The sequence below is a fragment of the Jaculus jaculus genome, chromosome 10 (assembly GCF_020740685.1).
Source record: "Jaculus jaculus isolate mJacJac1 chromosome 10, mJacJac1.mat.Y.cur, whole genome shotgun sequence".
Taxonomy (NCBI): domain Eukaryota; kingdom Metazoa; phylum Chordata; class Mammalia; order Rodentia; family Dipodidae; genus Jaculus; species Jaculus jaculus.
In genome coordinates, this window is record NC_059111.1 from 14883999 (window position 1) to 14901307 (window position 17309).

Here is a 17309-nt window from a genome sequence, read left to right on the forward strand (position 1 = left end):
TTAACACCCCCTTAGAAATGTCCAGTGTATTTCAATTAATGTAGTTAGGCCAGTTCAAAGATTGAAAATAGGTTAGCATTAAAGCCTGGGTATCCTTAGTAATTACTTTTTTCTATTGATAATAACTGTTTCTTTAGAAATGACATTAACATTCTACCAAAACACAGCAGTAATCCAAAAGTTAATGTTCTGTTCATTTATAATTATATTTAATTCATATTTATGAGTTGTTGGGAGGGAGGAACGAGACAGAAATTAGTTTTAAGAAAATGTTACAGAAGAAACAATGCAAAGGATTTTTTTCTGATAATCTGAACAACGTACAAAGTCACTTAAAGGAAGAAAAATAATTTTTTTAAACACAGTTGCATAAAATCACATTTTACTAGCTACTGCCGAAATCCATAAGTTTATTATTTTCTGGGGCCATTGAGTGAATTCATTGGGTAGGCTTTCTCCAGTTATTTCTATTTTTACTGACCAAAATATTAACATATTTGTCCCCATGGTTTTGTTTTGGTGAGTCAGATTGGAGGTGGGGGGCATTAACTGGGGAAAAACCTGCGTCTTTGGGATGACATGGAACAGGTAGCTTTGTGTGGCTTCCTTTGAATTGTCCATGGAGCTTGATGTTTTATTAATGGATTCGTTTCTTGGTGGTGAAGGCCCATGAATAGTGTTGTGAATGGACAGTGGCCTGGTGGGGCCAATTTTGGCTGCTGCCATTTAGCATGTGCCGCTCAGTTGTGAAGTCTTGCCCAGCCTCAGGGCAACACTCACTTCAACCACCATGATAGGACCGACACACCCTGAGCCCAAGCTGGTTGCCAGGGTCAGTGCCCCAGCAGCTCTCGGGCTGGGGCACTGGCTCTGCTTCGCTGCCCAGTTGCTGCTGTCATGGTTTTGCCCGCTGTTAACTTTCCCTAAACCAGGGGATCTATGTGTGCGAGCAGTGACATGTTCTCTCAAAAAGGATCACAAAAGGGCCCAGTGGAGTGTTGCCTCCATTCCAGAATGGAGACAGCGCTGGGCGAGCGCAGGTTCCTTCCTTCCTCCCGGAAATGGAAGCGTCCGGGCCCACGAGATCCCTGATGTGCCAACGTCCAGCGTAGCAGATGGCGTTACGATTTTCCAAATCCTGACGAACATTCTAACCGACCTTGTTCATTTCACAGTATGTCGTTCTGGTTCCCCCCCCCCATTTCCTCTCCCTCCCTCCCTGCCCCCTGTCTTTGTTCCTCCCACATTAGCTAACTTTAAGTCGAGGCGGTGTCTCCTGTAGCCAGCTTTGACGCCCCTCTCTGTTGCTCGTCGCCCAGACGCAAGTGCAGCACACCGCACGCAGTCCTCGGCCTTGGAGTTGAAGCCGCAGCCTTTGGACGTGTTTAGAGACGTGTGAGCAGACACCGCCAGCGCCCACACGCCGTGCGGTGGCTGGAAGCCCTGTTTTTCCCCTTCCCCATAGCTTGCAGTGCAGGTGGCAAATGGTGGTAATTATTTTAACTAACAGTCGAGTGAGCATTCAGGAGGACACACGGTGTGGCGATGTGGACTTTGGGTTTTCAGAGTCTGACTTGATTGTGTTACGGCTTGTTGGCTTTTCAGGCCACGGACCTGCCAGGTTCTTGCATTTGAGCAGTGCGTGGTTATGGACCCGGTGCCTCTAAGCCAACACCTTACCTGTGCAAAACAGAATTATTCCTTCCACTTGGGAATGTATGGAGGGTCCCTCGTCTTCCTCTTTTGTTTGTCCTAATATAGCCGATGGAATTCCTTTCATCTAAGTCGGTCCTTCTGCAGTCAGATCCCACTGTTATGCCAGGGTGGGGTAAGTGTTACCATTCAGGTCCTGTATCAGACATGTGTAGCTGGACTTTTCCTGAGGAAAAAAGGTTGACCTTACCACTGCGTGAAATTCAAACACTATACAGGGACAAGGTAAAACCACAGGTAGGAATCACTGAATAATTACCTCTAGACCAGCCTGAGCAGGAGGCTTCCCACGAGGGCGAGCTCATTTAATGGTTCCTAAAACTCAATCTAGTGGATGTCAGTGGTCATGCTTGATTATTTGCAGCAATGTTTTATGGAAACGCAATGGGAACGTGCAGGAAGCAGCCCTAGCCCAGAAAGAAGACAGTAACGGGCTTGACTTTTGTAAAGGATCAGAAAAGCATGGCTTTTGTGGCTCTGCCCAGGCCTCTGCAAAGGGAGGCATGGGGGGTGTGCATGCATGTAAGAGAACGTGTGTGTGTGCATGTCTGTGCTCACGCGTGTGCGGGCTCTCTAAGTAATGCTTTGTGCTGTAGCGTATGACCAACAAGAAACAAAAAAGAAAAAGATGTCCATTGGCTTTGGAAAGTAAGTAAATGCAAATGTAGTTTAAAAGATCAATCCAGGGCTAGAGAGATGGCTTAGCAGTTAAGGAGTTTGTCTGCAAAGTCAAAGGACCTAGGTTCGACTCCCTAGGACCCACATAAGCCAGATGCACAGGTGATGCATGCATCTGGAGTTCCTTTGCAGTGGCTGGAGGCCCTGACTCACTCACACGCACTCTCTATCTCTTATCTCTCTCGCAAATAAATACATAAAAATAAAGTTAAAAAAAATAGTCAGGCATGGTGGCACACAGCTTTAATCCCAGCACTCGGGAGGCAGAGGTAGGATCGCCAGGAGTTTGAGGCCCCCTGAGACTACATGCTGAATTCCAGGTCAGCCTGAGCTAGAGTAAGACCCTACCTCAGAAAACCAAAAAAAAAAAAAAAAATCAATCCAGGGCTGGAGAGATGGTTTTGTGGTTAAGGCACTTGGCTGCTTGGCTGTGAAGCCTGAGCCTAGGTTCGATTCCCCAATACCCACATAAGCATGAGCATGTGTCTGGGGTTGGTTTACAGTGGCTGGAGGCCCTGGTGTGCCCATTCTCTCTCTGTCTCTTAAATAAATAAAAATGATTTTAAAAGAAATTATAAAAATCATTTCAGAAGCTAGGCATGATGGTGTACACTTTTAATCCCAGCATTCAGGAGGCAGAGGCAGAGGATCACTATGAGTTCAAGGGCATCCTGAGACTTCATAGTGAATTCCAGGTCAGCCTGGGTTAGAGTGAGACCCTACCTCAAAAAAAAAAAAAAAAAAAAAGATCAACCAATCCACTTACCAGGTCTCCTCCTGCCTATTTCCAAAGCACTTTACAAAACAGTAAGATCTTTGCCACATATCAAAGATCTCTAAGTAAATGTAATTATTTTTAATGACCACAAGACAAGTAGAGTACATGAAGAGTTCCTTCTGACGTTGATGACAAAGATGTTCTTTTTTTCTTTTTCCCCAGTACAGAAGAACTGATTAAAAAAAGAACATACTTAGGGGGAAAAGAGAAAGTAGGAATAATATCTCTGGTGTCTAATTTCAGTTACCTGGAGACAGATTCCTTTAGACTGGCTCGTGTTTTGTCGGTTTTCTACAAGCCATCTGGTAGCCGTGTGCGCTTGGCTGATAGCTGCTTCTCCTTGGCTGACGGGTTTCTGGGCAGGGTGGGCGTTTGAGTGGTGAGAATTCAGGCCTTTAGCCCTGGTGCCAGGGCCATCTGAGACAAGTTAAATGTGCTGCTACTGTCAGCCCAGACGCAGCGGACAGAACTTCACACCAAAACGCCCACACAAGTAATTTGTCACATCTGGCAACCCAGAGCATGGGGTGCGCCTGTGTGGAAATTGAATCATCTTTCACTTGCTCCGCTCAGGGCTCCGCATAGGGTGGGATGAGTCAAAAGTAGAAGGAGGGCTCTGGGCTCCAGCTGAGCGGCCGGCCGGAGGCGTCCTTCCCCAGTGACGTCATCTGCACTTCTGCCTAATGTAGGATTGGGCAAGTCTCATCTGCAGCACGAAACTGAAAAAGCACTCAAAGCCGTAGCGTGGCGTGCGTTTGCATGCGCTCCATTGACTTTGTACTAACCCGCTGCATGGTTGTGGCTTACTTAGGGGGCAAGCAGGGTGACTCCCCTCTGACCAGCCAGCAGACCTGGCCCCTCCTGTTCCCACCATTCCCACTTATTTTAACCCATTTTTTTTCTTTGTGGGGGGGGGGGGAGAGAGAATGGGTGCACCAGGACCTCTATATACTGCAAATGAACACCAGATGCATGTGCCACCATCTGGCTTACGTGGATTCTGGGGAGTCAAACCCGGGTCCATAGGCTTCACAGGCTAACGCCTTAACTGCCAAGCCATCACTCCAGCCCTGGATATCCTTGTTAACACCAACTAGGTTCTAGCCCCAGGAGAGCAAAGATTTGGCCCATGGATTCTGCCAGTAGTCTCACAGAGATGCTGCCTTAAAGCAGTGAACATTGAAGGATCAAAAAACAATTCTGGATGTGAGCGGCAAAATATTCTGCCTGACATGAAGCCACTAGAATTACAAATGACCTTTGACCCCAGCACCAGGATAGAAGTGATCTAAGATTGTTGCGCTAATGAGTTCGAACTTCAGGGCCTAGGACCAGAAATGATTAGACCAAGCCACAGGAGCATCAGACCTGAATTACAAGACTTACTTTTAAAATATGCACTATGACTCAGTATAGAGCGCCATGGGATTCTCTTATGTTAAGCATCTATTGTCTTGATGCCTTGCCAGTAGTAGGCTTAGAAACGGGCTGTTTTGTTTTATTTAAAAAAAAAAAAAAAAACTTCAAAAAAAATTTTTTTCAAGGTAGGGTCTCACTCAAGCCCAGGCTGACCTAGAATTCACTATGTAGTCTCAGGGTGGCCTCGAACTCGTAATCCTCTTACCTCTGCTTCCCAAGTGCTGGGATTAAAGGTGTGCGCCACCACACCCAGCTAAATTTTTCTTTGTGAGCAAGAGAGGGAGGGATGGAAAATGAGAAAGAGAATATGAATAGGCACACCAGGGTCTCTTGCCTCTACAAACTCCAGACACATGTATCAAGTTGTACATCTGTCTTTACATGGGTCCTGGGAAATCGAACCTGGGCCAGCAGGGTTTTCAAGCAAGCACCTTTAACTGCTAAGCCACCACTCCAGCCCTAAAACTGGGCTGTCTGCCGGGTGTGGTGGCGCACGCCTTTAATCCTAGCACTTGGGAGGCAGAGGTAGAAGGATTGCCGTGAGTTCGGGGCCACCCTGAGACTACTTAGTGAATTCCAGGCCAGCCTGAGCTAGAGTGAGACCCTACCTCGAAAAGGAAAAAAAAAAAAAAAAAAACTGGGTGATCTTAGCTTTTTTTTTTTTTTTAATTTATTTGAGAGCGACAGACAGAGAGAGAAAGACAGATATAGAGAGAAAGACAGATAGAGGAGAGAGAGAGAATGGGCGTGCCAGGGCTTCCAGCCTCTGCAAACGAACTCGACGCGTGCGCCCCCTTGTGCATCTGGCTAACGTGGGACCTGGGGAACCGAGCCTCGAACCGGGGTCCTTAGGCTTCACAGGCAAGCGCTTAACCGCTAAGCCATCTCTCCAGCCCAATCTTAGCTTTTAAAAGTTAAATAGCTTTAAAATAAAAGCCAGGCGTAGTGGCGCACACCTTTAATCCCAGCACCCGGGAGGCAGAGGTAGGAGGATCGCTTGAGAGTTCGAGGCCACCCTGAGGCTACATAGTGAATTCCAGGTCAGCCTGGACTAGAGTGAGATCCTACCTCAAAAAAACAAAACAAAACAAAACAAAATAAAAGTTAAATGGCTTGTCATGTTTTATTTAACTTGCCAGGCCATGCTAATCTAACCACAGAATCACTGGACTTTAATTCACAGGTGCAGCCAACACCCCGAGGTTGAGAAGTTCTTGTGTTTTATTGCCAGAACGTATGAAGTCTGGGTTTGAGGGACTATTTGTCTTATGCAGGGAGAAAGCTCTACAACACATACCTCCATGTGCTCTCTGAGAATGAGGCAGGAAGATGGTAGGAAAGCAAAGAATGTATGTCACACTCTTGTACAGGTTGCGTATTCCTCCTACCTTATCTAAAACCCTTGAGTCCAAAGCTTGACTCTCCACCACTCTCCTCCTGTGGCCTAGCATGTGTCCCCCCGGCTGAATCAAGCCCTCACAGCTCCCTGGACAGCCTGGCCCAGGCCTCTCAGTACTGTGCCTCGCTCGTCCCTCGCCTGACAGAGCTGTCAGCCACGCATAGCTGAGCCCTCTGAAAGCACACGCATTCTCGGAGGATGTGGACTAAGTATCTGCCCTCCCGCTACGCCAGGCTCATGGTCTTGGACATGGTCAGTGCCCAAGACAATTGTCAGGTGAATAAGAAATGCGTAACTTATCATTTCTGCATGACATTCTGTGCTTGTGGCTGGTAGTGTCTGAGTAACCACCACACCGCTGTCAGCTTCTTTCTAAGCCAAGGTCTCTTCACTTAGTTCCAGTTGTGTGCTTAGACCAGAGCAGAGTTCTCCTAAGAATTTGAACTTCCTTTGACTTTCTTTTTTTTGGCGGGGGGAGATCGTTGAGGTAGGGTTTCACTCTAGCCCAGGCCGACCTGGAATTCACTATGTAGTCGCAGGGTGGCCTCGAACTCACGGTGATCCTACTTCTGCCTTCCAACTGCTGGGATTAAAGGCATGCGCCACCACACCTGGCTTCCTTTGAATTTTTTAAACTAATCCCTTATCTTTTGTGGGGGGGGGGGTTCAAGGTAGAGTCTCACTCTAGCCCAGGCTGACCTGGATTCACTGTAGAGTCTCAGGGTGGCCTCGAACTCATGGCAATCCTACCTCTGCCTCCTGAGTGCTGGGATTAAAGGCGTGCGCCACCATGCCCGGCTCCTTATCTTTATCTTATTAAACTTTCAGCATAACTTTAGATTCACAAACTCTTATAGAAAAGAGTATGGGGACTCTGCCCACCTTCATCTGTCTACCACACTCTTCCTGGTAGTGACCGTTCATAAGTACCGTACCACACAGAGACATAAGTAGGAGGCGGATATGGACACAGATTTAAAAAAAAAAAAAAAAAAACCACTGGCTAATTGAGACTTAACCTGTGTCCCTGGAGTTGCTTGTGGCGGGGGATAACAGGGCACTAGCAATAAACATTAATGACGTGAGTCAAGAAACATAGTTTCAAAACAGAATATCCTTTAAATAATGGCCTCCCTTTTTTTATTTTCTAAATCATTTCAGAAGCATTTTTCTCATTTCTTCTTACGTATTTGGCCTAACCAGCTGGCCTGCCTGCTCTCCTTGTCATGAAGGAAGTTCAGAGGCAGATTGTGTATGAGCTGGCGGCGACCGTGGCTGCCGTCGGGTCGCCTCCTTTCTCCTCCCTCTTCCTCGTCAGTGAATGTGCAGGTACACACCAACTCACGCGCACACAGACACACACACACACACGATTGTCTGCCGCTCGCCTTTTTTCATGCCTGAGTACCCCACTGACAAGTGCTAATAACAAAATACCCAGAGAGAGAGAGTCCAGTTGAAGTTAGCATACATTAAGTATTCTGGACTTGTCCTCTTGCTCATAGATTGTGCATAATTAATAATTAAACAGTTTCAGTTGTAATGGGTTGACCTTACTGAACTGTTCATTATTCACAAGGCAAAGGCATCACTCAACTTTTTTTTTTTTTTCCCAATGTCCTTCACTGTTTGCTGGCATACCACATGCTTATGTCCCAGTTGCTGGCAAAAGAGGCTGGCCAGGTAGTCACCAAAACCTCAGGCCTGCAAGCTGTCCGAGATGAGTAGAATTACCTGCTGATGTGCTTGGTGGAAACTGTTTTCCCGTAACCATCGTCTCCCGCTCGTGGGACGAAGTCTCCGGTTAAGGCTTTGGTTAAGGTTGTGTCCGCTGTTGTGATGCACGCCACTGTGCTGAGAAGGTCACAAGGAAAGAACACCCCCCCAAAAAAAAATTCCCCTTAAGATGATGTATGGCCCCCAGGGTCTGGCTGTTATTAAACACTTCAGAGCCCGTTTGCGCCAGCACTGAGTTGGCAGCGCAGTGCCTTCTTCAGTTCACATCTGTGTTTTCAATTGCATTGCTCCATTTTGCCCAAACCCATAGTTCACTGAGGACGACATCTTTGATAAGTAGCATCAGTTCCTGTAGCAGATTTCCCAGCCTCCCTCGGGTTGGGTCTCTGCCCCCTCCAAACCGCTGTGACTGCGTGCTTCCCTTCCTGTGAGCTGCAGATTTACTTTTTATTTATTTATTTATTTATTTGAGGCAAAGTCTCACCCTAGCCTAGGCTGCCCTGCAACTCACTCAATAGCCCAAGCAAGCCTTGAACTTAACAGTGACCCTCCTGCCCCAGCCTCCCAAATGCAGGGGAGGTGTTTAAACACATTTTCTTTAGTTTTTAAAGAAATACAATAAACGTTTGTGTGACTGAGGACATGAAAATCCTCTAAAACTTGCCTGTTTTTTTAAATAGTTCCAATTTGTGGGAAAGAGGACAGGCAGTGAACACTAAATTTGGACTCTAGGTAGGTGTGGTGGCTCATGACATTAAAATAAAACTCTTTTAAAATATCTTTATTTATTTGGTTTTTTTGAGGTAGGGTCTCACTCTAGCTCAGGCTGACCTGGAATTTTCTATGCAGTCTCAGGGTGGCCTCAAACTCATGGTGATCCTCCTACCTCTGCCTCCCAAGTGATGGGATTAAAGGCGTGCGCCACCATGCCCGGCTTTAAATGTATTTACTTATACTTAAGAGAGAGAGAGAATGGACATGCCAGGGCCTCCAGCCACTGCAAAGCAACTTCAGACACATACGTCACCTTGTATATCTGGTGTTACATGGGTACTGGGGAATCAAACTCGGGTCTTTAGGCTTTGCAGGCGGCCACCTTAACTGTTGAGCCATCTCCAGGCTCATGACTTTAATCCCTGCATTTGGGAGGCCAGGGCAGGAGAGTGTACATTCTTAGAGTACTCATTCACTCTCCTTTCGTGTGTCAACAGCCCACTCTTGAGGAACTGGAAGCTCTCCCAGGCTACTTTGCCTAGAGCTTACACTCCATTCTAGCCAGTTCTTGTCTCGAACATTCTTCCTGGACGCATCCTGGAGGATGTTATGAAGAGAAATACCTGGTGTGATGCATGTGAGATTAGCTTTCCCCCACATCTTTGAAGAGTGGTTCTTCCCAGGCACCACGGAGATGAGAATCCACTCTTTGGCTCTGCAAAGTCAACTTGGGCTGGCATTTTCAGAAATCAAATAAATTATTCATGGATACCACCCAGTGTTCCTTAGTTTTGTAATATGAGGAAATGTAACAGGCTACAAAATCAGGTCTTAAATAAAATTAACTGTCCCTGCAATATACCACATTTCCTGGTTTCATTTCTCATCTGTGTTAAAATGACATCTTCATCAAGTTGCCCAGCATATAATTCATTAATTGACTCTTGCTATCATACTTGGAAATGAGTCCCACATTAGCACTGTGTCTTATAGCAGATCTTTCTAGAAAACCAGTCCAGAATTTTAACCATCTCCGTAAATAATCATCCATATTAAAATGAATAGAAATAAAGAAATGATATCGTCTTTATTTCCTTAAATCTTGCATCTGAAACTATTATTCACACACTTCCAGTATTGCACCTGCCTCACCCCCGCCCCACAAAAGACAAGAAAATCCATAAAAGAATGACTTAGAGAACCTCCTAACTGACCAGGGTCCATTTTTGGACCTCAGACTTTGAACTATCTTTTCACTAGTGGTTTTTGAGACAATAAAATGCCATTTCTTGAACTGGACCTTGTAGAGTCTCCAAGGCTTGGTGATAGAGATGTGTTTAAAAAAAAAAAAAAAAACACAAGCCAGGTCTGAAATTGATACGTGTTTTATTTTTGCTCTTCAAACCAATGGGACTACTGTGGCCATTTTACAGTCCTGTTCCGGAGAGCTCGTTACATTGTGGGCCTTGTTTCTTCCCAACAGCCAGTGTCGCTGGCTGTGGGTTTTTCATGTCCTGTCTATCTAATGCCTGTGTGTCATCGTTTGAACTTGGCAAGATTTTATCTCTCTCCCGTTTTCTTTTCTTTTCCTTTCCTCCTGAAAGCCTTTCTCTAATGATAAGATTCTTTACGTTTGGAGCCACTACCTCTCTCATCCTCCAGATGAATAGAGTAAATTCAGAGGATGTATATGCATAAATCCAGTAAATACTTTGTCTGTATTCCTTTTCATCTTTTCAGAATATTTTTTTCTTGGGGTGGGGGGGGTCCTGCTTTGTCCCCTTCCGTTCCTTTTAATGTTAATTGTATTTTCCAGCAGTTTCCAATTGTTTGAATTGGAAACAAAGCCTTAATAAGAGTTCTAGTTAATTTTCTGTCTTGTAATTACTGATCTCATTTTTCTGATAATTGGCCACAGCAATTATATGTATATTTACTAATCACATAGGAGGCTGTGCAGTTGTATCTATCTGCCACCATTGATAATGACACGCATATTGCAAGAGGTGCTTTTATCACCTTCTTTTTTCCACTACATCAAAGCTATTTCCTCTCGTTCTCCATAATGAATACACGCATGCATTTGACACAGTTGTGTGCTAGAGAAATTGTTTGGCTCTCACCAAATGCTGCACGCTCTGAGTCTCTAGCCCGCAGCGCTGGAAGGTTGTATGTAATGATATATTGCTCATCCAAATGGCCAAAGCACTCCAAAGCACAGTGAGATTAAAATAAGTCATTCCTTTGTTAATTTAAATAGGTGCATGTATCATACTTTGCAGGGCACTTTGTGTAGGGATGTCAGGGAGGAAAGGAAGCCGCCGAAAGGTATTTTTAATAGCAAATGAGAATAGATGAGAATGGAGTCATTTGCAGCTGCCTACTTTATGTGGCTCTCTTGTTCCAACTGTAGGTCTAATGAGATGACTGTTAAAGTGCTCTGCAGTGTAATTTCATTACATCCTGAGCCGTTAGACTACCAACACCGTGCGTTCTCTGTCATTCGTGGGAACACTCCTAAATTCTTAAAGCCTTCCTTTGCGACCGGGCATGGGGTTCACTCCCTGCGCTGCCTGTGTTCTGTGGTCTTTTGAATAACGGTCCCCACCTCCACCCCAGTTTTCTCTGGTCGTGGAGGGTGAGAATTCTTCACTAAGTCCTCAACTCACTGATCTTTCTCATGGGAAGCCTAGTCCGGCAACTCAGCTCAAATTCCTTTTCAGGAAACAACTTCCCCTGTAAATGCCTTTCTTTTAAAGAAAAGGAAAAAAAAAAAAATCCGGACACAAATGTGCAGCAAGAATTAAAGCAGCTAAGAGCAGTTGAATCTACAAATAAATGTAAATAAACAGGAAAGTGTAAGTAAATAGCAAATCCAGTGAAAGAAACAAAGGTCAACACAAGAATAATTTCACAGCTCTTTGTTAATTACAAGACCATTTGTGTGTTACTTAAATAATCATTAATTTCTCATTTACACTTTCCCTACCTTCCTTCCTACCCTGTGGCTATCATTGTCCTTTTTGCACCTCCCCTCCCTCTCTGCTCTCATGTTTCTCACCATTGTAAAGCGTGTGTGTGGCTTGAAACTTGGCATCTTTACCAAAATGTGTGGAAGAGGGGATAGCCAGTCTTTTTTAATTGGATGAGACCTTATGTCATTATCCCCATCTTTACAGTGTTCCCAGTGGGGGTGGGGGCAGAGAACAGAAAGAAAGAAAGAGAAGGCATTGTTGTGACTTTTGGTGACTTGCTTGTTTTGTTTTTTGTTTTTTCTCCGTCCCAGGATTCACCCGTCCTTCCAGCTGGAGAGTTCTCCCACCCGTTTGTACATTTCATTACTCAGTGGTGAGCTGCTCACAAACACGCCGTGCCCTCGGTGCAAGGGACACATGCCATTAACTCAGGGGCTCCGTGAGCCCTCGTGGCCCTCCCTGCTTCCTTTCGGAGATGGGAGGGGCTTCTCGAGGCCCCTGGGCAGACGGCAGACGGGGCTGCAAAGCTTAAGGAATTGTCTAAATCATGTAAATGTTATTTACACGAAAGGTCCACACCGTCCTTCCGAGGCTGCTGCCGTAATGAACCGCTGAGAGTGGGCCCCTTCCTGGTACCATCCTCTTCTGTATTCTTTTCCCGGGAAATACGCAGCTTTATAGCCCCCATTGAACAGACATATGAAGCTTATTTTTATTAACGTAACCTCAAGTCACCCATAAAACTGCCTGTCACTTAGCGGAAGCAGCCTAGTTTATTAGTCCACTGGATTCTCAGTAAGCAGCTTGTCTTTGGTTATATTTTAGACCCAGTACTAGGGTCTCATATCCCTGAATTCTGATGTTTTAAAGTCTGCAGAAACAAGAGAGCTAAGATCAAGAGCTGAGAGGAACTGCCGGGTTCAGAGCAAGGAGACCCGGCCTCTAAGGGGCCCCGGCTGCTTTACACATCAAGAAGCAGGCATTTTCCAGCCTTCTGCTTTTTCCTCTGGCAAAGTGCATCTTTGTTTCATTAGCTCCTTACCCCATCCTGCTGGACACTTGTGGCCTTGGGCCCCTCTGCCCTCTCTCTCCCTCAGCCCAGCATGGGGATTACCCAGAAGAGAGGAGGAGTTTGGGAACCTAAGAATGATGGTGCCCAGAGCAGGAGCTAGGACCTGCAGGACACTCAGGAACTCCTCGGTGCTTCTCTGTCCCTCCTCCACCCGAGCACTCCTCTCCTGATCCTCAGGGTCAGCTGACTGGTGCAAAAAAAGTGCCAGGCGCCCCGGCCAGGAGCAGCCTTCTTCCTGCCTGCAGAGCTGTGAGGCGGCGCAGTCAGAGGTCCTTGTTAGACCAGCATGGCTGTGTGCTGTCCCCTCCCCGCCATAACCCATCTGATGATGGCACTAAAGTGAAGCCAGAAAATGGGCCTTAATATAAATGTCAGGCTCTATCATCTTTTTGACTTAGTGTAATCTGTTACCGCTTAATAAAAATGTCTCGTACAGTTTACATCCCACAGGGGAAAAAAATGCAGGCAAAAAATTTTTTCCTATTTAAAAAAAATGTTAAATTTTTTTCTATTCATTTAAAATACTTAAGCCAGGCATGCTGGCACGCGCCTTTAATCCTAGCCCCCGGGAGGCAGAGGTAGGAAGATCACTGTGAGTTCAAGGCCACCCTGAGACTACATAATGAATTCCAGGTCAGCCTGAGCTAGAGTGAAACCCTACCTCAAAAAAATAAAAAATAAAATACTTATACAACATCCTATAGTTTTAGAAACTATTTTTACTCAGAAGACCTTTTGTTTCCAAAACACACTATGTTGGTGGGGGGGAGAGAGACACATATTGATTAAACACTAGAACCCAGAACTCCTTTGAAGATCATGAAAGATGTTAGAACCATAGTCCAGAAACACCTATTAATCTCATAATCTCCTTTAAATGGGAATTCTTGCAAACACCCAGAAGTACATTCTGGGAAGGACCTGCTCTGAAATGCAGGAATTGGGGCATAAAACTGTGTGGTCCCTACACTGCCCTAGTGAAGGTTTGGATATCACAGAGACATGTGGGGATTCATGACATCATGTCACAAGTTATGTGTGGTCTGAGGGCAGCCCAGAGGTGGGGCTGAGATGGGCAGCCAGGGATAAAAGTGGGTGAGGTTTTTTCATCCTCCCATCCAACAAATGAGTCAGCTGTTAGGTTACGTGAAAGTTTTATGGAGACAGAGGGGTGGGTAACCTGTGTTGAAATTTCCACAGATGTCAGCCGAAGCAGAAGTGAGAGTTGATAATAGCCTTGTTTTCCCAAGAGATACAGCTACTTTGGAATGTCAGATTAGGACTGTCACAAACTCCATTGGTGAGACAGCTTGAGTCACTCGCTAATGGATGCAGTGTTTGAGAGGTGCATATGGTTATTTATAGAGAAAGCAAGTGTCCTCCGTGTCATTAATGCTTCATAACCTACGGTTCTTGTTTACCAAATGATCATTAAATCTCCCTAGTTAAAAAAGAAAGGACTGTCAGCAAATGCAGGTCATGTGACAGATTTTCCTTTTGCCTTATATAAAGAACAGGCTCCCTTCCAAGTGATCGAAACAGCCAGCTCGTATCTCGATGTCATCCCTCAGATGCCGTGCGTTTAGAACGAGGGCAGCCCTCAAGCAGGCAGTTCCCCACAGTCAACTTGGTCCCCATGGGCTGGTCCTTTATCGCATAGCTAAGCATTGCTACGGCTGCTAATTATGTCTGTTGCAGGGAGGACAAGAACTGTGGAGTGAGGAACATGGTCCTTTAAGCAGATGAAGTAAACTTAACTGTCTTACACCTGGTGAATAAATTATCAACTTGGCATTTTCGCCAAAGTATAAACGCAAGTCAAGATAGTACGTAAAACTTATCTGTGATCTTATAGCATATTCTATAGTTCTAACCTCTTTTACATACTGCTTGTCATGAAGCACCATAACAAGGGATGCAGTGTTTTCTAATTTGACTTGATAGTCACATTTCTTTTCTTATGCCAGTTACCCCCTCCAAAAAGTATATTGCTCTTGAATTTAAAATTGAAATAAATGGGCCATTGAGTCAAGAAAAGAATATTGCTGTTCTTTCCAAATTAATAGCACAAGTAGAATTACTATATTTTAACTCATTTTTACTGCAAAACTAATGCTACAAAAACCTCAAAGTGAGTAGGTATGTGTTAATACCCTGAACAAAAATCGAGCAGGTGGATTATTTTTATTTTTATTTATTTATTTGAGAGCAACAAACAGAGAGAGAAAGAGGGAGAGAGAGAGAACGGGCGCGCCAGGGCCTCCAGCCACTGCAAACGAACTCCAGGCGCATGCGCCCCCTTGTGCATCTGGCTAACGTGGGACCTGGGGAATCAAGCCTGGAATCGGTATCCTTAAGCTTCACAGGCAAGCGCTTAACCGCTAAGCCATCTCTCTAGCCTAAGCAGGTGGAGTTTTGAAACATCTGAATTTCAGGGGAAATAGTGATATAAACTAAGGAAAAATATTTCAAATGATGTCCATGATATGAGGGTCTTTTCTCCCCCCCCCCACTACAGCATGCGAAAACAGCCCAAAGAGAGACCAGCTCCTGAAGAATTAATGGTGAGTAAATTTTTTAAGAGCATTAAAATTCTCCAGTTACAGGAGTTTTTACCCCCTTCTGCCTTCTTATGGGCAGGGGTTCTCTGTACTTTCTTCTCTTTTCTTAATCTAATAAACTCTCTAACTCTTAAAAAAAAAAAAAAAAAGAATTCTCCAGTTATATGCTCAACATTCTGTTCAAGACAGCAGATGAGGAGCTGGGGATGTAGCCCAGGTGGTACAGTGCTCACCTGTTGCCTGGTATGCATCGAGCCCTGGGTTCAACCCCAGCATTGCATAAACCAGGCATGGTGGTATATGCCTGTCTGTAAATCCAGCCCTTGGGAAAGTAAACACAGGAGGATCAGAAGTTCAAGGTTATCCTTAGCTACATTGAAAGCTCAAAGACAGCCTGGGCTACATGAGACCCTATCTCAAAAAAATAAAATTTCTTTAATTGATTAATTTATTTTTATTTATTTATTTGACAGAGAAGGAGAGAGAGAGAAAGAATGGGCACACTAGGTCCTCCAGCCACTGCAAACAAACTCCAGACCCATGTGCCCCTTGTGCATCTAGCTAACGTGGGTCCTGAGGAATTGAACCTGGGTCCTTTGGCTTTGCAGGCTAATGCCTTAACTGCTAAGCCATCCCTCCACCCCTAAAATTTATTTTTAATCCACAGGCTGAAAAGGCAACTTTATTTTCTTCACTTGGGTGGGGTTTTTGTTTTTCTCTTGCCATCCCGGGGACTAAACCCAAGATCTTGTGCATACCAGGCAAGCACTGGGCAATATATCCCCAGCCCTGGGTAAGTGTTTCTTAAGCTCAGACCTTCAGATTGTAACTGTCACTTGTGGGGGGAAAAAAAAACCTACATGTTTGAAACAATGCAGAACTCTGTACGTTAACATACTCAGTATAGGTTTCTTGATAGGTCACTTCCATGTCCTCACTGGCCTTGCCTAAGTCCGAGCTCTGGTATCAGCAAACATAGCCAGTGACGTTTTCAGATTGGTCTTCCAGGAAATTCTGAATACAGTATGGAGTGCTCTTGCATTCACATAGATGAAATTAGATTGGCTGCAAAAGATCAAGTCACTGTGACTCTTTGGTCTGTCCTCAGACAAGACACTACAAGGCTGTCTTCTCAGCGCCAAGGCAGCTTTCTTTAATTGCAAATGACAGTTTTCACTCAAGCAGAGAGAGGAGCAGAGCCGCTCCCTCACAATTCCCAAGCGGTCATTTATTTGGTGCGGACTGCTGATGTGACAGGGCACAGGCCGTGAGAGTGACGTTAGGACGGGACGTTGGTGACTAGCAATTGTCGTCTTCCCAATATTTTCATGCTGCTGCCTGTCTCTGCATTACCGCAGCCAGAGCAAATCCTGACCAGTTTTCTTTCCCCTCTTTAAACAAGATGCATTTGACAGCTAACAGGCTAGAGGTTTTCATCCTCTGTATTCCGTCCTGCAAAATACCCTAAAGCGCCCAAACTTCAGTGTACCACAGAGGTCGCCCCACATACAGCACGTTTCAATTGGTGTCAGCAGTGCCTTCAAGGGGAGGGGGGACATGTTTCTCCTGCATGGTACACCGGGAGCAGAAGCTCAGTTTTCCAGGCAGCTTCAAGTTAAAGTTCATCCCTGCAATCTTATAACTGTCCGTTTCGTGTCCAGAATGTGAGTTTGGGGATTTTGTTTTGTTTTGAGTTTGGTGAGGTTTGTTTTGTGGTGGGGGGGTGGGCATGGTTATTTTATTTTTTTATTTCTGGTGTCTGATGCTTGGGAAATTCTCACAGTTAGTCCCATTTGAGAAAACTTGGAACAGGTTCAAGAGAGGGGGACCCGTTTACCTTGTGCATTATTGTGCTACGGCTGGGTGGCTCAGCCATTAAAAGAAAGGAATAGGGTTACATAAAAAAAGATATCCTTTGGCAAATGCACATTTCAGTGCTATAGTGAGTTGGCCACTTATAAATAAAACATCTGTGGATCATGCGTGTGCTGATAAATGTATGTGGATGTATGTGTGGGTAAGGAATACTTCTCCAGGCTGGCAGGTCATAAAAATAAGGCTAAAGGGTAAGTACCCTCCAAGCCCTGGAAGGAGTTGGATGTAAAGTGCAGCCATGTCTATATGTGTGAGGGAGGAGAGGTATGTGTTTAGGTATACCCTTGTGTGTGCTGTCTCACATTTTTAATTAATAAATGCCAATCATTCAATAGAATATAATGAAAAGATGGTTACTGGAAATACAGTCACCATCCTATACTTAAAT

The 17309-nt window shown here is 45.0% G+C and overlaps 1 protein-coding gene across 7 annotated transcripts in view; it reads left to right on the top strand.

Moving 5' to 3' along the window:
- The window catches only part of Map2k5 (mitogen-activated protein kinase kinase 5), a 278604-nt gene that overhangs the window by 212977 nt on the left and 48318 nt on the right, over positions 1-17309 (top strand). For 5 of the 7 annotated variants that reach the window (XM_004662568.3, XM_045160762.1, XM_045160761.1 and 2 more), the window contains 2 exons: positions 11725-11786; positions 15004-15049. The exons of the other annotated variants lie outside the window; for them this stretch is intronic. In XM_004662568.3, the coding sequence (XP_004662625.1) occupies positions 11725-11786; positions 15004-15049 (108 nt within the window). The remainder of the gene's footprint in view (positions 1-11724; positions 11787-15003; positions 15050-17309) is intronic. 7 annotated transcript variants of the gene reach the window in all.